The 23,191-nt window shown below is 46.2% G+C and overlaps 1 protein-coding gene across 6 annotated transcripts in view; it reads right to left on the bottom strand.

Annotated features, from left to right (window-relative positions):
- Positions 1-23,191, bottom strand: part of LOC138745789 (A disintegrin and metalloproteinase with thrombospondin motifs 20-like) — a 381,593-nt gene that overhangs the window by 160,842 nt on the left and 197,560 nt on the right. For all 6 annotated transcript variants that reach the window (XM_069903086.1, XM_069903087.1, XM_069903089.1 and 3 more), the window contains 4 exons: positions 17,704-17,821; positions 15,001-15,096; positions 10,925-11,091; positions 3,261-3,390 (listed from right to left, as the gene is read on the bottom strand). In XM_069903086.1, coding sequence (XP_069759187.1) covers positions 3,261-3,390; positions 10,925-11,091; positions 15,001-15,096; positions 17,704-17,821 — 511 coding nt within the window. The remainder of the gene's footprint in view (positions 1-3,260; positions 3,391-10,924; positions 11,092-15,000; positions 15,097-17,703; positions 17,822-23,191) is intronic.

Here is a 23,191-nt window from a genome sequence, read left to right as displayed (position 1 = left end):
CAGTTGCAGTGTCCATATTGGATGGGTAACCCTGGCCACTGATCAGCAGATTCATCTGCCCAGCGTTTTTAGTTTTATAACCATAAATTCCAATCTGCAGAATCTGCTTGTAAAGCCCATACACCATCTGCAATCCATGGCTTCGCGTGACCCTGATTGAGAGGCTACACTTTGCCCAAAGGCAACCTGTAGGCTATCGGACGTAAAGAGCACCTTATACCTCCTTTTGCTGATTCAGGGTCAGTGCCAGAACGAATGTTAGAGGGGGCATTAGCGTGTTAGAGGGGGGCTCATTTAGCCAGGACCTACCTGTTGATGGAGTAGTGGGGTTGCTAGCTGGGACCTACCTGTTGATAGGGTGGGAGGGTGGTACTACCCAGGACCTACATGCTGATGGGGGGGAGGGGGTACTAGCCAGGACTTACCTGTTGATGGGGGGGGGAGTGCTAGCCAGGGCCTATCTGTTGACGGGGGGGGGGGGTGTGCTATTGGATGCTGGAACCTACCTGTCATTAACACCATCACGCAAGAGACGAGGACATTTCTTTTATCGCGTCAAGCTTCACTCAACGCTACTGATGCTTGACACACGCTAATGACGCAGCTGTGGGTGGGTGGAGAGTTGCTAGCATGCGTCAAGCTAGCATGCGTCAAGCTAGCATGCGTCAAGCTAGCATGCGTCAAGCTAGCATGCGTCAAGCTAGCATTCAAGCTAGCATGCGTCAAGCTAGATGTTAGTGACACAAGGGGGGGTGGGACCAGAGATGGCCGTGACCATATGGGGGGGGGCACATCACCTCATTTTGGGGGGTGGCCAATGCCCATGATGCCCACCCCTCGGCACCGACCCTGACACTTATTACTTGCTGCAGCTAATTGGGTGATGGAGAGATTTAAATGAGTACCCTTCTCCCCCATTTCTTTTCAACCTCTTTTAAGCTGCTCACTCAGCCTTTTGCACTCAGTTCTGCTCTCACAGCCCCCGATGAGATTTCCCATTGTTTTTCATCTGCTTTTAAATTGTTTGCATTGCCTTTCACACACGGTTCAGCTCTCCCAGTCCCTAATGAGGTTTTAAAAAATTGAAAAATATTGTTCCAATGGTTTCTTGGAAATATTGTTTTAAAATATATCTATAAACTAAGAATGACACAAATGAAATAAGACGAAGTAACCCTGCTTTGTGAGCACAGGAAGTTGTGATGCAGCTCAGACCATCATTCAAACTCCCCTCCCCACCTTGGCCACTTCCCACTGCCTCGGAAAAGCAGCCAACATATTGAAAGACTCCTCTCACCCCTGGTCACACTCTCTTTACCCCCTCCCCTCCCACCAGGAAGATTCATGAGTGTGAGACTACTCGCTACCAGATGCAAGGACAGTTACTTTCCTGCTGTTTTCAGACTCCTGAATGAACCTCACATCAGTGAAATTATTCTCGCCTGGCGTGGCTCTATCTGTTCCCGCTCTGTAATTCTGTGCTGTGAAGGTTTGACCAGTTGGATTGCATGATAGTCATGGTACGATAGTCCAGGTGGAGAGGGTGTAAGAAAGGACTCACAAGGATGTTGACAGGGCTTGGGCAGGCTGGGGTTTTATTCCTTGGCACACAGGAGAATGAGGAGTGATCTCATTGAGGTGTATAAAGTTAAGAAAGGAGTAGATCAGGTGAATGCAGAGGATCTTTTGCCCAGATCTAGGAACTCAGTAATGAGAAGACATGGGTTTAAGGGAGAGGTGAGAGATCTAGCTGGAACCTGAGGGGCAATTTCTTTTACACAGAGGTAGATGGTGGGTGCGTGGAACTGGCTGCTGGAGTCGTGGTTGGAATAGGTATAATTGCTATGTTTGAGAAAAAGTTTGGTGGATACATGGCTGGGATGGGTATAGGAGCCAAGGGCAGGCCGGTGGGACGTGTGTGTGTGGGACATTTTGGTCAGCATGCACAAGTTGGGCCAAAGGGCTGACTTCCACAATGGCTCTTAATCTCCTGATGCTGAGCTATTGAGGCTGTGTTTGTATTGGATGACTGTTTGTAACTCTGGCACAGATGTCACAGCCCACCTGCGCCGCATATCATAAAACCAGGTCTGGTGCAATACGCCAACATGCTGGATAAGCTCAGTAGGTCACGCAGCGTTCATGGGCAACCAACCTTTGTGCCTGAACCCTTCATCTAAGTATGACCAAAACCAGGCTGAATAAAGAAAGAGGAGAGGAAGGAGGAAGGGGCAAGGGGAGGAGCATAATCTAACAGGTAAGAGGTCAGAGGTCGGAGATAGATAGAGGCAGGAGGGTAGAAGGAAAAATTTGCTGAGGAATGATTGAGAGAGGGTGGCTCTCTGATAAGAAAGGTTGAGGAAGGGGGTGCGGAGCTGAAGGAAAGGAGGCAGAAGGATAGTGAGAGAGAGAGAGAGAGAGAGAGAGAGAGAGAGAAAGAGAGATGGGAGAAGGGTTTAATGGAATCTGGAGGTCAATGTTTGCTCTCTGGTTGGAGAGTGCCCAGATGGAATATTAGGAGTTGCTCCTCCAATTTGCAGATTGCCTTGGTTTGGCAGTATATGAGGTCATGGATGGACACGTTGGTGTGGAAATGGTGTGTGAAATTAAAATGGGTTGCCACTAGGAGGTCCCAGTTATTGCGACAGACAGAGCCAAGGTGCTCAACAAAACAATCTCCCAGTCTGCGTCCAGACTCTCCGATGTAGAGGAGGCCACAACGGGAGCACCGGATGCAATAGACGACCCCTGTAGATTCATATGTTGCTTCACTTGGAAGGACTGTTTGGGGCCCAGAATGGTGGTGAGGGAGGAGGTGTGGGCACAAGACGAGCACTTCTTGTGGTCACAGGGGTAGGCACTGAGGGGAAGGGATAAGTGGACAAGGAAGTCCCGGAGGGAGCAGTCCCTATGAAAAGTGGAGAGGTGAGGGGATGGGAAGATGTGACTGTTGATGGAATCATTTTGCAGACTTTCATGTTTAACTATAAATAATGACCTTCTGACCACTTTGTAAATGTAACGGAGAACTGTGTTTATGTGGCTCACAAAAGCTGCAAAATGGTGAACGGTTATCCCTGTAATATTAGAATTAAATGTGAGGTGAGCCAAATGTGCCTAGAATGTGCATGAGCAAAAGACCTGTGAAATCTGAGCTGATGGATACTTGGTGAGAGGCCCATTCTGAAAATAATAGCTAAATATCTAACGATGTTGGTGAACATTTAAATGTTAAGAGGAAGTAAGCAACTGGATTTTACCTTGGCATGGTTTATTGCACACTTGCCATGGACCCGACTGATCCCAAGCAAACAACTCCAGTTGGTCCTGTACCGGTACGTTAAACGAGTAATGCACATCAGGGTTGTTCAAATTCCCAACGGATAACACCTGGCAAAATTTAAACAGAAATATTGCCTATGGAAGCTGGAGTTCAATCCGAATAAGCATAAAGTGAACTTAAAGGAGGTGTACGTGGTTAATGGCTGGATTCTTGACAGAGGGATCTTGGGGTCCAAGTCCATAGGGGTTGCCACACAATTTGGTCATTGGTCTGGGGATTGAATTTAAAAGGCATGAGGTAATGTTACAGCTCCATCAAACTCGGGTTGGACCACATTTTGAGTATTATGTTCGGTTCTGGTCTCCTTATCACAGGAAGGAGGTAAACACTTTGGAGAGGGTGCTGAGGATATTTACCATGGTATTTCCTGGATTGGAGAACATGCCCATATGAAGCAAGATTGGGGGTTTTCTTTTTGGATGATACATGAATAAATACAAGATAATGAGGGATTAGATAGGGTGGACGGCCAGCACTCTTTTTCCAAGGCGATAATTGTAAATACCAGAGGACATCGGTTTAAGGTGAGTTGATGAAAATTTCACGGAGACGTCAGAGGCAAATATTTTACTCGGAGAGTGGTGGGTGCCTGGGTGGTGCTGGAGGCTGGTTCAACATGCTCAGTTAGACACATGTTTCAAGTTAATTATGGATAAGGATCCAATTTTCAGGATCTAGAATGCATGGATTGGGGTAAGTTGTTTCCAGGCAAGGATGTGCGAGGTAAGTAGAGGGCCTTCAAGGGTGAAATTTTGAGAGTCCAGAGTTTGTATGTTCCTGTCAGGATTAAAGGCAAGGTTAGCAGGCACGGGGAACCTTGGTTTTCGAGGGATTTTGGGGATCTGGTTTGGAAGAAGAGAGGTGTATAACAAGAGCAAATGAGGTACTTCAGGAGTATAAAAAATGCAAGAAAGACCTCAAGAAAGAAATCAGAACGGCTAAATGAAGACGGAAGGTCGCTTAGGCAGAGAATATGAAGGAAAATCCTAAGTGTTTCTATAGGTATATTAAGAGCAAAAGAATAGTAAGGAACAAAATTGGTCTGTTGAAGATCAGAGTGGTCGGCATTGTATGGAGATGAAAGAGATTGGGGAGGTCTTAAATGGTTTTATTTTTCATCAGTATTCACTCAGGAAACGAGCACAGATTCATGGGAAGTAAGGAAAACAAGTTGACGAAGGAAAGGCTGTGGATGTTGTCTATATGACAAGGTCCCTCGCATGGGAGGTTAGTCAGGAAGGTTCAGATGCTATGTATTCATGGTGAAGTAGTGAAGTGGATTCGACAATGGCTGGATGGGAGAAGCTACAGAATAGTGGAGGATGATTGCTTCTCAAATTGGAGGCCTGTGACTAATCGTGTATCTCAGGGATACATTGTTGTTTGATCAGCAAGTTTACAACTGTCACAAGGATGAAAGGTGTTGTAGACAGTGAAGAAGGTGTTCAAAGTTTGCAGAGGGATCTGGGCCAGCTGAAAAAATGGGATGAAAAATGGCAGATGGAAGTTAATGCAGACAAGTGCGAAGTCGCTACAACTACAACTGGGTTATAGCTCTCGGTTATAGCCCTAAAACTGTAGCCCAAATCTGCAGGAGAAGAAAGACACACACAATAGTAGAGTGTATTCGACTCCGAGTTTATTCAGCGGCAGCTCTACCTTCTATAATCAGCTCAGCTGTGTCACGACTGAGGCGTGGCTTGAGCGGGACAGCTGCTGATTGGTTACCTCAGATGCCCGGGTCCCGATTGGGGCCCTGCGATCCACTGGCGGTGATTGGACAGTTTCCACTGCTCTCCCGGTGGCCTATGGAAACAAGCATTTCAGCCCACACGATGCTTTGCCAGTCGCTACGTTCGACGGCCATTTCCTGTGTTGGCCCGAGGCTTGGGCCAAGAGCCACTACATGACCCCTCCCCACCAGAACTGATGATTGGAGTACTGTTTTTAGGAGGCTGATCCCTGCACCATGAGGTTGGGTGAGCGATGGGCTGGTCAAAGTCCAAGTAGGCCAGTTTCAACCAGTCGAGTGTGAAAGTCTCTTCCCTGCCACCAATGTCCAAAACACAAAGGCGGAGCTGTTGTGTCTGAGGACACAATGTGGCCTCTTATAAGGCCACTGTAGAGATAGCCGGTGAGCCCTGCGTCGAACAACCACGTATTTACAGTCTGTAAAGTTCTTTGGGATGTAAGTGCAGGGTTGGCTGTGGGGTCTAGGTTTACTGGGGGCCGGGGTTCCTAGGCATTCATGTAGTCAGGACAATGTGATCACGGTGGGGGGGGGTCCCCTAAGTCTTTGGGGGCCATCACAAATTTGCCCGGCATAACTAGGGGTGCGCTGTAGACTAACTCAGCAGAGGATGCCTCAAGGTCCTCCTTGGGTGTGGTGCAGATACCTAACAGGACCCAAGGGAGTTCATCAGCCCAGTTAGGTCTGGAAAGCTGTGTTATTAAGGCTGCCTTAACGTGTCTGTGGAACCTCTCCACCAACCTGTTGGTCTGTGGGTGATACGCCGTGATGTGCTGGAGATGGGTCCCCAGGGCCTGGGCTAAGGTGGTCCACAGACTGGAAGTGAATTGGGCCCCTCTGAAACACACTACCCAAGTGTTGAGTAAAGCCCATGTGAGTGCTTCTGTGGAAGCCTCTGATAAGCCTGTGAGAAGGTACCATACCCCTCTGGATAGGGGTAGATGCCCCACAATGTCAATGTTCATGTGGCTGAAGTGGCGATATGCTGGCTCGAATGTCTGTGGTGAAGCTTTGATAAGAGTCTGGATTTTGAATGACTGGCACTGAGCACAAGTCCTGGCCCACAAGATGGCTTTGTAGAGGCCATGCCAGACATACCTGTTTGCCATCATTTTGACTGCAGTCCTGATGGCGGGGTGAGCTAAGTTGTGGACAGTCTAAAACCCGCCTCTTCCATGCAGTCAGAATGACAGGGCAAGGTTTACTCGTCGAGGTGTCACAGAGCAGCATGTGATTTCTGGGGGTGATCTGGATGTCATCCAGTTGTCATCCGGTGAGCGCTGTCCAGTACACCAGAATGCCAGGGTCTGCTTGCTGTGCCTCTGTCAGGGCTGCATAGTCAATGCCCGGGATAGGGTCGTGCACCACCCAGATAGCCGGATGGGATAGGCGTTGGCCACCACATTGAATTTGCCAGCTATGTGTTCAATGTCTGTTGTAAATTTGGAAAGGAATTACAGGAGCCGCTGTTGCCTGGCTGACCATGGATCTGACACCTTACTGAAGGTGAAGGTAAGGGGTTTGTGATCCGTGTAAATTTTGAACTTCCTGCCCTCCAGGAAGTAACAAAAGTGCCAAATTGCCAGGTATAAGGCTAACACATTTCTCTATCAAAGGCCCTGTACTTGAGCTCTGGAGGCCTGAGGTGTTCACTGAAAAAGGCCAGCGGTTGTCATGTCCATTCACCAGTTGCTCAAGTACACCTCTCGACCGCTGTGCTGGAGGCGTCTGTCGTGAGGGTGGTCGGGGTGTCTGTTTGCGGGTACACGAGGAGGGTGGCATTGGCTAGGGTGATTTTGGTGGCCTGGAAGGCCTTGGTCGCCTACTGGGTCACTTGTGTGTTTTTACTGGGTCCTGCCATGAGGGGAAAGAGTGGGCTCATGATGCAGATTACTGCAGGGATGAACCAGTGATAAACATTGACCATACCTGCAAATTCTTGTAGTCCCTTTATCGTCGATGGCCAAGGGAAAGAGCAAATAGCATCTACCTTAGTGGGTAACGGTCTGGCTCCATGTTGGTCGATACAATAGCCCAGGAAGTCAATAGTCTCTCAGCCAAACTGACACTTAGCCAGGTTGATGGTGAGGCCAAAATTGCTCAGCCTGGAGAATAATTGCTTTAAGTGGGCGACGTGCTCGGAGCAGGTGTGGCTAGTGATTAAAATTTTGTTGAGGTAGGCGAAGGCTGTGATGATATGTTTCTCCCATTGTATATAATTATGGTTGACCACTGTATATATGGAGCTGGCCCACCCACTGATGATGACTCATACCCTATGACTCCACCCCTGTGATCTTGGGCCATAAAGGTCGAGCCACCTCGCCCTTCCCTCCATTCAAGGTTCTTCTGTACATTTAAGCCTATCATTCCCTCAGCCTAGTCTTGGTGGTTACTGGTAGTGCCCTACAATTTAATAAACATAAAGTCATCTCTCCAGTAATGGAGAAGCTGCTGCGCCCCGATCAGTGAGAAGTGGATCCCCAATCTCCAGGAGTGTCTGAACAGTACAGTGGATCAGCTGCTTCAGCAACTTCCTCGAGGCCGCTGCCCAACTAGTCGACTCTGATGAAAAGAAGCTCAAAGTTCTGCAAGCAAGAGTTGGCCAGACAGAGGGCTTTCCAAGCCACCAGGAGCAGCACGACTTACGCCGAGGTGATAAGCTGAGCTTCGGGTCCTCTACAAACCAAAGATCAATGACATGTACTCACGATACCTCCTGGTATCCGGAAAACATCAGCCCAGTGAGTCGGCTGAAGAGTTTACTCGTGCCCTGCTTGTACTGGGGAGAGACTGTAGGGGTAGTTCCATGGCTCCTGTACCGGTGGCCCAGTGTGTCAAAGACCTGGTTCGGGATGCTTGTGTAACAGGGTTGGGGTCTGACTACACAAAGCAGTGCCTGCTCGAGGAAGACCAGTTGCCACTGAAGTGAGCCATACAGCTGATAAGGACTCTAGTCTTGGCCCAGCACCACGCAAATTCAATCGCGGGCAAAAGCGGGCCCGCCATGTGCATGCCAAAAATGCTGCCATCTTGGGAGATGGCCTCGGGGACGGCTGAGCCGACCACGGCAGCGATGGCAGTTGAGCGTCAGAAGTGCTACTTTTGCAGGCAGATGAAACACACATGATGACTCTGTCCCGCGAGGCGTGTTAGCTGCTCTGGCTGTGCAAACATGGGATATTATCTGCGGGTATGCAAGGCCAGAAACCTCCACATGAAGTAACATGGCATGTACAACCGACGAGCAAGCCCTGTCTACACTTTTGGTGCCGACCACGTGCACGGTGAGGAGTGCCATCATATTTGCTACCGCCCTCGTCCTCTGCATGGACTGTGTAGTCGCAGCTTGCTTCGCTATCGCCACTTCCACCTTCTTCCTCGACCTTAGCAGCCATGACCACATGCTCAATATGGATGCTATCATCTTGTGCATTGGGCCTCCCCGCCGATGGCGAAGACAATGATCCAATCCTTTCTTACATTACATTGAACCAGGCCAGCCCTCATCTGATCGCCCACTCCATGATTCAGATTGAGTTGATTGGACAAAAGATGAACTGTCTCCTTCGATAGTGGAAGTACAGAGAGCTTCATCCATCCTGATGTGAACCGCAGACTATCACTTCCAGTCTGGCCAATGAGTAAAAGACCATCAAACGGACATTAGTGGGTACTGTGTGGTGTCTTTGATGATGGGGGAGGAACATTATGATAACTTTTCCTTACTGGTCATGCCCCAGCTCTGCATGCCGCTCCTCCTGGGCTTTGATTTCCAGAGTCAGTTTAGGAGTGTGATGATGGCATTCGGAGGCCATCAACTGCCCCTCACAGTAAACAACCCACAACTCACGGATCCCTCCCCCCGCTCCCAGACCCCAGCACTGGCCTGCAGTCTCACCACCCTTCGGGAGTCCCCTCCATCATTATTCGCGAACCTGGCCGCAGAGTGCCGCTCCAAGAGAAGGTGCTACAGCGCCTAAGACATGGCGTTTATCTGGACCAAGCTTCAGCAACTCCTGTTGGAGGGGATCATCACCTTTAGTTCCAGTCCCTAGAGTGTCCAGGTAGTGGTGGTCAGGGGTGAGAGCAAGCCCTGGATGGTAATCGACTATAGTCAGACAATTAAATGCTTCACCCAGCTGGGCACATACCCCCTACCCCAGACAGCCTACATGGTCAATATGGTCTCTCAGTATCAGGTATTCTCGACTATTGACCTGAAGTCGGCCTATCAGCAGCTTCCCCTCTGCCTGAGTGACAAGCTTAGAGGCCGAAGGTAAACTTTTTAATTTCCTTCGGGTCCCCTTTGGCATCACCAACAGTCTCTCTGCATTCCAGAGGGTGATGGACCGGATGGTGGAGGAGCATAGCCTGGCAGCGACATTTCCCTATTTAGATAATGTCACCATCTGTGGCCGTGATCAGCAGGACGATGACGCTAACCTTGCTAAATTTCTGAGGACTGCAAAGTCCATTAATCTTACATACAACAAAGACAAGTCTTTAATACCAACTGCTTGGAACTCCTGGGATGTGTCGTGGCACATGGTGTCATTTCCCTGGACCCCGACCGCATGTGACCCCTTATGGAGCTCCCAGTCCTGAATACCCTGAAAGCACTGAAGAGGTGCCTAGGGCTGTTCTCCAATTATGCACAATGTTTGCCCAACTACGCCGATAGGGCCCTCCCCTTCATTAGGTCCACAACTTTCCCATTATCGGCGGAGGCCCAGGCTGCATTCCATCTCATCCAAGGATACATTGCGAAGGCCACAATGAAAGCGTGGATGAATCCATCCCCTTCCAGGTGGAGAACTATGCCTCAGACTTCACGCTTGCTGCCATACTCAACCAGGCAGGCAGGCCAGTAGCATTTTTTTCACGTACCTTTTACGACCCTGAGACACGGCACTCCTCGGTCGAGAAGGAGGCGCAGACGATTGTTGAGGCTGTGCACCATTGTTGCCACTACCTGGCCGGAAAAAGGTTTACCCTGTTGACGGACCAGCATGTTGTCGCCTACATGTTCAATATGAAGCAGTGGGGTAAAATTAAAAATGACAAGATCCTCAGGTGGAGAATTGAGCTCTCCACCTTCAATTATGATATCTTGTACCGGCCAGGTAAACTCAATGATCCGTCTGATTCTCTATCCCGGGGGACGTGCGCCAGTGCACACCTTGACTGTCTCCAAGCCCTATACAACGCCCTTTGTCAATCCATAGTTATGAATCCATAACTATATACAATGGAGGAAACATATCACCACAAAGGCAAAGTGCAGGTCCCGGCCCATTGCATTCATCAGCCTCTGGAAAGTCTGAGCCTAATTTATGAAGGGCATGCGGAGAAATTCAAACAATTATGATGGCGGTTTTAGGGATGTCTTCAATGTGAACCGGGATCTGGTGAGAGCCCCTGATGAGGTCCACCTTTGAAAATATCCTTGCCCCTTGCAGGTTAGTGGTGAAGTCTTGGATATGGGGAATGAATATCTGACTGGTATGGTGCCTTCGTTGAGGTGGTGGTAGTCTCTGCATGGTCTCCAACCACCTTGGAAAAGATTAGATTGTTGTGGAGTAGGTCTATGCTGGTCAGCTCAGCATTATGGGCTGAAGGGCCTGGACTATATTGAAATGTTCTATGCCCTACAGAACTTGTAAATGCCAACAAGAAGATGCAGCTCTGACAAGTGGAATCTCTCCAAAATCACAAATGGAAAGAAAATCAGATGGCTGTGGGATTTCATCAAAAGGATTCTGAGCAGGAGAGATTTTTTCTCTCTGGGAGCAGGTGATAGACAGATGACTGAGTGTCATTCTTCGTACCTGCAGAGTCAGGCCTTCTTCAATTCGCCCAGTGCAGTTAATGCGCTCCACATCACTGTCCGACCCACTGTATTCAATTGTGGTTCCCTGCACAATTATTTCTCGCTGAAACATGCTCACCACAAAGTTTCCGTTCAGGATGAATTTACCGTGGCTGTCAGATAATGCTAAGGGTCAGATCAGAAATACTGTTAGTGAGGCAGAAGGGAAGTTGATAGATCATAAATTAGGCAATGTTTCACCCTTCGGCTTTCCCCTAACATTAAATGATCGATCATTCTGCAGTGAATAGAATTGAATTGTTCATTGTCCCATTTACTGAGATCTGGTGAAAAACAAATTCGATGCTATCTGGGCAAGTCAACCTGTACAACATGCAGTGTAATAATAACCTGTGCTGTTACAATAAGTCAAACTGTGCTTGATGGGGAGAAAGTACAAAACCATCCTTTGGGGAATGGTGGGAAGTATTGCTATAAACCAAGCAAGGACACATTTATCTATGAGAGGTCATGGTGTCATGGAGACAGAGAACAATCAAACAGGCCCTTGGACCCAACTTGCCCACTCCGACCAAATTATCCCATCCACATTTGCCTGACTTTGGCCCATATCCCTCTAAACGTATCATATCCAATTTTTTTTTAAGCTTTGCAATTGTCCCTGCCTCAACCACCTCCTCCGACAGGCAAAAACACCTACCAAGCTCTGTATGAAAAATATTACTCTTCAGGTTCCTGTTACATCACTTTCCCCTCACCTTCAACCTATGTTCTCTGATTACCAACTCTCCCACTCTAGACAAAAGTCTTTTTGTGTTCATCTGATCTATTTCTCTCATGATTTTGTACACCTTTGCGAGATTACCCCTCATCCAAGGAATAACCACTAGCCGACTCAACCTCTTCCTAGAGCTCAGGTCCCTGAGTCCTGGCATCATCCTTGTAAATCTTCTCTGCACCCTCTCTAGCTTGGCACCATCTTTCCTGTAGAATGGTGACCATAACTGAGCACAATACCAACATCTTATACAATTGTCACATGTGCTCCCAATACTCTGACTGATGAGGCCAATGTGCTGAAAGCCTTTTGGAGCACCCTATCTTCCTGTGACACCACTTTCAAGGCACGACATATCTGTACTCCTGCATCCCTCTGCTAAAAACACTCCGCAGATCTCTACCTATCCAAAAATGAAACACCTCACGTTTCGATGTGTTAAATTCCATCAAGCATTCCTCTATCCATCAGTCCAACCGATCAAGATCCTGCTCCAATCTTTGGCAACTGGTTTCACTTTCTGCCATACCAGTTACTTTAGTATCATCTGCAAAGACCCAGCACTGAATTCTGTGGTACACCATTAGTCAGAAGGATCTGGGAATACGGATACCTAATTCCCTGAAAGTGGGGTCAGAGGTGGACAGGGGTTTAAAGAAAGGATTTTCTGGCAGCCAAGAAAACCATCTTCCATTATCACCCTCTGTTTTCCTCCATGAAGCCAACATTCTGTCCATTCTGCTTATTTAACTTGGATCTCATGTGATCTAACATTTCAGCGAAGCCTACTGTGAGGAAACATTACTGATAAAGGAGGTTACATGTGCCTGGAGGTGGAGGAGTTTGGGGAGGTCGTAAATGAATTCTTTGCTTCACTATTCACCAGGGAAAAGGACCATGATCACAATGAGGTTAGAATTGAAAAGGCCTGTGTGCTGTACAATATGGAGATTAAGGAAGAATCTTCTTACAAACAACAAAATTGATGTTCCCGAGGCTGGATGTGATATGGGAAGTGAGGGAAGAGATAGCTGGGGCAGTCGCTATGATCTTTGAATCTCTTTGGCTGCAGGGGAGATGCTGGAGGATTGGAGAATGGCAAATGTAGTCCCTTTGTTTAAAAAAGGTAAGGGGAGAATGCTGGTAATTATTGACCAGTGAGTTTTATGTCAGTGCTGTGTAAACTAATGGAGAGGATTCTTAAGGATAGGATCTATGAGCACTTGAGAAGTACAGTCTACTCAAGGATAGTCAGCCTGGCTTTGTGAAAGGAAGATTGTGCCTCACAAGTCTAATTGAGTTTTCTAAGGAGGTAACAAAAGAAATTGATGAGGGTTGGGTGGTAGATGTAATCTACAGGATCATAGGATTAGTGGAACCTTGACTGTAGATAAAAGAAAGGCGAGAGTAGTAGTGGAAGGAAAGTATTCTGCCTGGAGGGTGGTGACTGGTGGAGGGGCCACAGGGATCTGTTCTGGGACCCCTGCTCTTTGTGATTTTTATAAATGACCTGGATGAAGAGGTGGAAGGATGGGTCAGCACGTTTGCGGATGACACGAAGGTTGAAGGAGCTGCGGATGGGGCTGAAGGTTTTTGAAGGTTACAAGAGGGTATAGACAGGATTGAGAGCTGGCCAGAAAAGTGGCAGATGGAGATCAATCTGGGTAAGTGTGAGGTGATGAATTTTGCAAGGACAAACCAGAAGGCTGAATACAGGGTTAATGGTCAGTTACTTAAGAATGTGGATGAACACAGAGGGACCTTGGAGTCCAAATCCATACATCCCTCAAGGTCACCATACAGGTTGATAGGATAGTTAAGAATGCCTATGGGATGCTGGGATTCATAAATGGGGGAAAGATTTCAGGAGTAGAGAGGTCACGTTATAACTCTAAAAATCTCTGGTGAGACCACACTTAGAGTATTATGTTCAGTTCTGGTCACCTCATTATAGGAAGGATGTGGAAGCTACGGACAGAGTGCAGAGGAGATTTACCAAGATGTTGCCTGGATTGGGAAACATGTTTTATGAGGCAAGGTTAGCAGAGCTGGGACTTTTCTCTATGGAGCGTAGAAGGTTGAGAGGAGGCCTACAAGATTATGAGAGGCATAGATAGGGCAGACAGCCAGCACCTGTTATGGGGAATGGGGAATAGGTGGGTAGGTAGAGCTGAGTCTCCAGGATCTTGTCAATTGGAGGAGCAGGCTCGACGGGCTGGATGGCCAACTCCATCTTTGCTGTGTGTCAATTAAATTAAAATTTAAAAGAAGTAATGGTGGAGGATGTAAATCTGAAATCAAAGCCAAGATCAATGACCATCACCAGCTGAGAATTCTCGGAGTACCAAATATATTCATGTAATAGTTGATACCATATAAAAGTCGAGCCCCTAATTTTAGCCCAAAAATCTGGTATTTTCCATATATCATGTGTAAATGTCGACTGGTATATTTTTGACCTGGTCACCTGTCCACAAAAGTTCTTGACACCTCGACTACAGACTCTTGCATAGGCCCAGACGGCCTGCCTGCCCATCTGAGCACCTGAAGTCCAAAATGCAGACTTACCATCCTGTTCCAGCCACCCGCCCAGCCATCCGAGCTCCTAAAGCCCCAAACATGGACACCAACTGGTTCTGGCCACCTGCCCTCCCATCTGAGCTCCCGGTCCAAAACATGGGCTTACCACCTGGACCCAGCCACCTGCCCTCCCATCTGAGAGCCCCAAACATGGTCCCAGCCACCCACTTGCCCATCCAAGTCCCTGAAGCCTCAAATGTGGACTCACCCCCCTGTCCCGGCAACCTGCCCACCCCTCCGAGCTCCCAAAGACTTACCACCTGGTCTTGGCCACCTGCCCACCCATTCAAACTCCTGATCCCCAAATGTGGACTTACCTACCTAGTCCTGGCTGGCTGCCCACCAATCAGAACGCCCAATGTCTCAAACCACATAGGTACTTACCGCGGTCAAAAGTAGTATGGATGTAATGGTCGACCCCCCACATTATACCCTAAAAATTGGTCCTCAAAATGTGATTATTACACAAGTATATTCGGTACTTCCATCAATCTCTGTGTTCAAGTTTACTTCAGTCGACGGCTATCTGACTACAGACTGAAAAGTGGAACATATTTGCTGCTTGCAAGCTAGGAGACAGAGGAGGAAGTCCAAATTGCAATTATTGATGGACAGGAGTTGCCTGGACTGTTGAAGGCAAAACAGATCATGGTCCCAGCTTTACAAAGTGGAACAGGTTATGAGCAAAGCAACCGCAATGTGCTCCAAGTGCTTACCAAGGTAGTTGTCATCCTCTGGTTTCCCGGAATAACTGTGCTGCTGCACCTCAATGTTTGTGGCCCCCGAAGGTATTCTCACGACAACATTGTACCCTTCAAATAAATCATAAATTAGGTGCAAAGGAAAATCCATTAACATCCCTTCACAAGCTGAGGCTGGATCTTTAATGTCCAACTTTCCACTGGACTTGTTTCTCATCAACAACATCTTGGGCCTTTCCAGAGATCAGGTGGATGAAGCGTACGTTTACCCACTTGAAGTGCAATGATCACTGTAACCTAGGAAACACCGTGGCTAATTGACAAACATTCTGAATCTTCCTTCCTGGTTGGAGGGATTGAATTTAACAGCAGGGAGGACCTCCCTCAGCTGTACAGGGGACTGCTGAGACCGTGCCTGGAACCCTGCATTGCAGTTCTGGTCTCCTTACATGAGAAGTGATAAACTAGCCTTAGAGGTGGGGCAGAGGTTCACCAGGTTGATTCTGGATATGAGGGGTTTAGCCGATGAAGAGAGATTGAGTTGCCTGGGACTGTACATGGGAGAAAACCGGAGCACCCAGAGGAAACCTGCGCAGACACAAGGAGAACGTACAAATTCCTTACAGACAGCGGCAGTCACTGGCACTGTAATAATATTGCACTAATCAATACGCTAACTGTGCAGGCCCTACTAGCATGACAGCCAAGGGATTTAATTCCAAACAATTTCAAAAACGTGGACATTGACAAACTGGTCTGAGGATCGGTAGTCTAGAGACTGGTCAAGTCAAATTTATTATCATCTGTTTGTATAAGTACAACCCAATGAAACAGCGTTCTCCACTCCTCAGTACAAAACACACAGACACACAACCATAACGCACATACAGACAAACAATACTTATGCAGGACAAGAATTCATATATACAAATAGATATTATTTCATGAATATGAGAGTCTCAGGTGGTTACTCTGAGCGGTTCCTTTGGTCATTCAGCATTCTCACTGCCCGTGGGAAGAAGCTGTTCCTCATCCTCATGATACCCCTGTATCTCTTTCCTTACAGAAGCAGCTAAAGGATGCTGTGTGCAGGATGAAAGGGGTCTTCATTCATTTGAGCACTCTCTTCAGACAACGATCCTGGAAAATCACATCAAATGTGGAGGGAGGGGGGGGTGGGGGAGACTCCAGTGATCCTCTCTGCCACTCTCATGGTCCTGTGGATTGACCTCCAATCCATTTCTCTGCAGCAACTGTACCACTCTGTGATGCAGCCAGCCAGGCCGCTCTCAATAGAGCTTCTGTAGAGGGATGACGGTTGTGGGCCGGAAACCTTGCCCGCTTCAGTCTTCTCAAGAAGTGCAATCGCTGATGCACCTTCCTGACAAATGAGAAGATATTGCATATCCACGATAGGTCACTAGTTCAGTGAACTCCAAGGAACTTGGTGTCTCCACTACAGAGTTGTTGACGTGTAGCGGAGGGTGGTCGTTCCTGGTCCTCCTGAAGTCCACGATCATCTCCTTAGTCTTGTCCACGTTGAGACTCAGGTTGTTCCTCGCACCACGTCACGAGATTTTCACCTCTTCTCTGTAGTGCAATTCATCGTTGTGATGAAGAGGGCAACGACTGTTGGGTCATCTGCAAACTTGATGAGACTGTTGGAGCTGGATGTGGCGATGCAGTTAGCATGAACAGGAGTGGGCTGAGCACACAGCCCTGAGGTGCACCAGCGATCTAGACATCACCAGAAGAAAATTCAGGGGTGACATCAGAGGTAAGCTTTTTATTCACAGTGTGGTGGGTGCCTGGAATACATTACTGGGGACTGATGGTGGAGGTTGGTACAACAGGGACATTTAAAAAGACTCTTAAATAGGCCCAAGGATGTAAGAACAACAGAGAGATACTTGTCCATCATCCCTGGAACTCACTTACTGTCTCAGGAACTGTCGCCTTCCCCTCAGACACCAGGTGTTCCGGCTCCAACACCATGTGGCCCAGACATAACTCCAAAAGAGTGGTGGCAGTCAGTTCTCCCCACTCCCTCAACTGCCTGCCTCCTCAAGCCATGATTAGCCAACTTGATCAGGTCCATCTACAACTCCACAAGGAGATACTTGAAGTTCCCCATGACCCCTCCCCCATTCCAGGATGTTTGGGGAGTGTTCTTACAATGTCAAAGGGACCACGTAATTCTTTCCTTTCAAACACCAACAAAAGAAGAGCACGTACGATGGAAATCCATGATAAAAGCAGAAAATGCTGGAAAGAATTGACTTTGTTTAGCATGTGACACTGTGAACACCCATGTCCTGGACAGTGGAGAAGTCACATAGCAGATGACAGGTCTGCCAGGTATCTGGGTTCGGTCCACAGGATGGATCCTAGCTAGGCTTCCTGTTATTGGTGATTCAAGTTTCCTTCCCATTCTCACTCTGTCTGAGCCTCCTCACTCCTCCAATGAGTGGCCTTAGAAATTTAGACAAATTTTCTGGATTGTGAACATTACAATAAAGGAAGCATGGATCTTGCAATAAGATTTCTCTCCTCACTGTTGTTCAGTTTATACCTGATGAGGGGCCCAGGCCTGACACGTTGGTTACCCTTCACTGCCTGTGGATGTTTCTCTGGTACGTTTGCACATTGCACTCGACCTTAGCATCTTCAGACTTTCTTGATCCGTTGTTTATCGGCCACGTGGGAGATGGAACTTACCATATTGTACATTGTTAAAGGTACCAGCCAGCATCCGACAGGATGAATTGTCCCCTCCACACACTCCACATTTGTCCCGTTGGGATTTGGAATGCAGCACATGGTCACAGCCTGCTTGCTGGAAAAGAAGGACTGGAGATTAGGGGATAACTTAAGGTCAATGCACAATAGTGTCCATTTATTTAACAAATAAATCCTCATCGACTGGGGGACTGGATAAAATTGTTAAAGATTATCCAACCAGGTTAACATGGTGAAACTTAGCAGCTACAGACTAATGATGTGTCAGAAGCCTGATCTACGGCTGCCTGGTGCAGAAGAAGGCCGGCATTTGGTGGATCTCCTTGTGGAGTTGTTGTTGGGGTGAGTGAAACTTGCCATTCATGAGCTGAGGCAGTGAGCGGTCAAGGGAATAGGGAGAGCTGACTATCTGCCCGTCTTTTGGGGTTACATCTGGGCCTGTGCAGTGTTGGAGTGGGAACACATGGAGTCCAAGGGGATGGTGGTTGAGTTCAGGGAACAATGGGTGGTAGATGATGAAAATCGTCTTTTAATTTGATGTGTAACACTGTGAAACAGAGCGGTGGTCGTAATTACTGCTTCTCACGGTTTGGTTGTGACATGTTATCGTGGATTTTGGTTTTAGTTGCATCTCTGTGTGGATTTAGTGTTTGTAATGTTGTAGTTTGAATAAAGTTTGTATGTTTATTAATAAAAAAGGAGCAGACAGATCACTGGCCACCAAGTTTTATGGCGGGGAGACTTCTCCTTTGGCCCAATTTGTTGTTTTCCCTGGTATGTCGGAGGCTGAGGGTTTATAAAATCAGGAAAGGCTCTGAGATGGTGAAGAGTCATAGTAATTCTCCAGGGTAAAAATGTCACACGCTCAGGAAGGACAGTTAAGGTGAAGGGGAGAAATGTTTGAAGGAGGTATACAGAGCTTGATTTTTTTTATGCAGACTGGTTGGTACCTGGAACGGGCTACCAGGGGTAGTGGTGGAAACAGATTACAAGAGTAGTGTTTAAAAGGTTTCTAGGTATTTATTTATTTATTTTAAAATAAAAATAGCACAGTAACAGCCCCTTTCAGCCCACGAGGCCATGCCACCCAATTACCCCCAAATGATCTACAACCCTGGTAGGTTTTGAACAGTGGGAGGAAACTGGGGCCTCCAGGGAAACCCCACAGACAGGGGGAGAATGTACAGCATGGGAATTGAACCCCAGTCCTGATCACAGACACTGTAACAAAATTGCACTAACTGCCACACCAACCATGCTGCCAGCACAGGGATATGCAGGGAAATGAGGGATATGGATCATGTGCAGGCACAGAGATTCAGTTGAACTTGGCATCATTCGGCGTAGACACGTGGGCTGATGGGCCTGTTCCGGTTCTGTTCTTTCTGTGTTCTATGTTCCTGCCAACCATAGAATGGTACAGCACAGAAAACAGGCCATTCGGCACTTCTAGTCTGTGCTAATCATTATTCCACTAGTCCCATTGACCTGCTCCCATTCCATAACCTTCCAGATCTCTCCCATCCATGTATCTATCCAGTTTATTCTTAAATCCCATGATAAAATCCAGATTCATCATATCAGATGGCAGCCCATTCCACACTCCCACCACTCTCTGAGTGAAGAACTTCCCCCTAATGTTCCCCCTAAACCTTTCCCCTTTCAGCTTAAAACTATAACCTCTTGTATTTATCTGCCCTAGTCTAAGTGGGAAAAGCCTATTCACATCCATTCTGTCGATACCTCTCATAATCTTGTAAACCTTGATCAAATCTCCCCTCATTTTTCTTCATTCCAAGGTGTAGTTAACACTTTACAATCTCTCGTATTTCCCAATTTGAAAACATATCAACTTCTGAGAAACATAAGCATTGATATTCAAAATTATAATCTTAACACTCCAATAAACCAAATTTCATAGTTGCAGCTTTATGTAACCTTCAGTTAGTTGATATAACCATTTTACATAGCTTTCCATCAAGATTTTCAAAACTTGAGTAAATAAAGCATACTGAATAATAATAATGATATTCTTCTTTAAACAGTTAAACCAAAATTAAGATGATTAAAATGAAATAAGATAAAATAAGATGATTAAAATGAATTCAAAGAAAAGTATTTTGATCTAATGTATCTTCCATGGTTCTCTGAAGAATGAGAAACAAAACTCTCCGTTCGCCTGGATATTACAACATATGAGATCATAGTAACTATGGTAACACTACAAAAACAATTAATCCTTAAAGGGATAGTCATAAAATTAACAAAAACAAAAACACATGTCTTTAACCTTTACACAAGGAATACAGTCCTATCCTGTTTAATTGTTTCCTGTAACTCAACCCTTGAAGACCCGGCAGCATCCTAATTATCTACTTAAACTAGTCACATATTTCTGTGTTTGGCCCACCTCCCGGTGAACCTTTCCTGTCTATGTACTTGTCCACTGTCATTTAACATCAATTGCTGGAGGAACTTGGCAGGTCAAACTTCATCAATGGGAGAAAAGTTCTGAGCCAAAACCCTTTCTTGTGACAGTCTTGATAAAGTCTTTCAGCTCTAAATCTATCTCTCCCATGGATGCTACTCGATTGCACTGAGCACCCCAAAGATCGTGTTTAGCTTCAACTTCTGGTGTCTGCAGTCACTAGTGTACAATGGCCTTCAGCTCCAGTAAAACTCTTCCCATCTCACCTTAAATCTTTCAATTTTAGGTTGGTCTACCCTGGGGAAAAGATGATAACTCTCTATGTTGTTATCTATGACTCTCCTCTCATGATTTGTCATGCCTCCTGCACTCCAAGTTCAAGTATCCCAGCTGATCCAGCCTCTTGTGGCAACTCAAGTCTGTCAGTCCCAGCAATATTCCCATCAATCTTTCCTGTACCCTCTCTGGCTTAATCACATCCCCCTTGTAGGTGACCAGAACCATGCCCGTGTGGTCTCACCAATGTCTCGTACAGCTTTGCTGATGACCTAGCTCCAGAACTCAAGGTCCCATCTTGGCACAATCTACTGAAATGCAAAACCTTGCTCGTGTCTGATTAAATTCTAGCGACCAGTTCTTGGCCCTATTTCCCACATAATCTTTATCACTGTTGCAATATCTGACCACTTTCGCTGTCTGCCATGCCACCCAGTTTGCTGTCATTCATCAACTTATCAACCACAGGATCTATATTGTCACCCAGGTCGTTAATGTACATGAGAAACAATAGTGACAACAGTGACCCCTCCACTGACCCTTGCAGTACACCACTGGTCATAGGTCTCCAATCTGAGCAACAAACCTGCACAACCACCCCCTGTCTCCTTCCAACATGCCAATTCAGCATCCGATTTATCCTGACCTGGGCAAACATAGCATGCAGAACATTGAACACTACATCACCGTACAGGCCCTTCAACCCACAATGTTGTGTTAACCTATGTAAACCGACTCCACAACAATCTAACCCTTCCCTCCATCACAGCACATAACCCTATATTTTTCCAATATTAATGTGTCTATCCAAGTCTTTCACACGTCTCTACTGAAGCAGCCTCCACCACCATCCCCATCAATGCATTCCAGGAACCCACCTGTGTAAAAAACTTACCTCTGACATTCCCCTAAACTTTTGTCCATTCACCTTAAACAAATATTGTCTGGCATTTGCTATTGTTGCCTCGGGTAAAAAGTCACCTCTCAATCCTTCACCACTCCAAAGAGAACAGGCACGGAGGGCAAAGGGTTAAGTCAAGTGATTAGGTAATTGGGTTAATTGGCAGACACCAATAAAAGGACGAGGTAGTGTGACAGTATATAGATATGTTTTGGGGCAGGGTTTGTTAGTGTAGATCACATATAAACACTTTAAAACAGATCTTATTTAAAATACTGGAGCTCTGCTCATGCTAGACATGGCAGGGCCAACAGCTTTTGCAAAAGCTTTGGAGATTGCCCAATAGACCACTAATGGATTGTTGTTTACAAGGGGCAAAAGATGAAAGAACTTGTCGGAGCGCAGATTATCTGCAGTGGAACTTGCTGTTCTAAGTAGATCATATGGTTTTGCAAGTAGAGAAAGTAAAACTTTAGAGAGACAGAGAAAGAGAGAGAGAGAGAGAGAGAGAGAGGTTTCAGTTCTACAGTTTTATAGTTGTTACGGAGTCCAGAGGACCCCAAAAACAAACAGCAATAGATATGCACTACAACACAGGGTTACTTAAACAAAAGCAGTTTGTAATCATATTCCCAGGCAAGCTGCTGTCAATACTTTGTTGTCTTCTGCAAAAAGCATTCTGCAAAAGTCCTGCAAATATTCTGTGTTTTAAAATGTGTGTGTCCAAGCTGCTCTAACAATTACTCCCAAACCACCTCCAAATAATCTGTCACACCTTCCCCCTTTAAAGTTAAAATTCATTTATAACTAAACAGTCTTAAAATCACTAAAGAGATGAGAATACAAAATATATATGTTATAGTACAGTAATTCAATTTTGAGAATATTTCTATAAATGATCAATTTTAACACCTTGACAAACAATTGGCAATCACATTATTTCCACCTCCGATATGGTTAATCTGCAGATTATATTCTTGTAATATCAAACTCCAATTTAACAATCTTCTGTTTTTATTTTTAATTTTATTCAAAAACACCAGAGGATTGTGGTGAGCAGCAACTGGAACTGGAACAGGACAAGCTGGTTCATGCAAGAGGAGAGGACTGGCTGTCTAATGTTTCACTTGGAATAAGAGAAATAAAAAGGCACTCTGGGGTGACCTGAAAGAAAAAGATTATTATCTCTTTACAGGGTCCTACAGAACCCTGAGGGGGCAAGTTTCTTTGGCAAGACACTCAAGTGGCTGATAGAAGTAAATCAGTTTTGGGTGACCAGGAACAACAAATCTCCCTCTGAAAACTGACAAGAACCTTCTTGAGCGGTAACCATTTACCTTTCTAGCACCAAAGCCTGGTGAACTTTATAAATGTTAAATTCTGTGCACAGTATAAGAATTGTTTGCAACCAGTAAACTTGGAGGAATGAGATGTGAGATTGGACTGTGAACCAAAGAACTTTTCTGAATTTACACATACATTACACACATGTGCGCTTAGAATTAGAAGGGAGTTAAGTTAGGTTAGTTAAGTTAATAATGATAAGTTAAAAGTGATTCTGTTTTCATGTTTAAAGATAATTAAAAGCAACTTTTGTTGAAGTAACCATTTGTATTGGTGAATATTTATTGCTACTGGGTTTTGGGGTCCTCTGGGCTTGTAACAGGAGTTAAAGGAGTGGCTCAATGAGTGTGTGGGACAGGGAAGTAGTGGAGCTTGAGGCTTTGGCTCAAGAGGCTTCGGCAAGCAAAGGCTGAAAACGAGCTTGCCTGCTACCAGAGAGGTAAAATCAGGTGAGGTACTTTAGATCCTTTAATTACATTTAGATAATGGAGACAGCTGGGGCAGTGGGTTGCTCTGGT

This window comes from Narcine bancroftii, chromosome 11 (genome assembly GCF_036971445.1).
Source record: "Narcine bancroftii isolate sNarBan1 chromosome 11, sNarBan1.hap1, whole genome shotgun sequence".
Lineage (NCBI taxonomy): Eukaryota > Metazoa > Chordata > Chondrichthyes > Torpediniformes > Narcinidae > Narcine > Narcine bancroftii.
The sequence above is the reverse complement of the archived record's forward strand: the minus strand, read 5'-3'. Positions and strand labels throughout refer to the sequence as shown.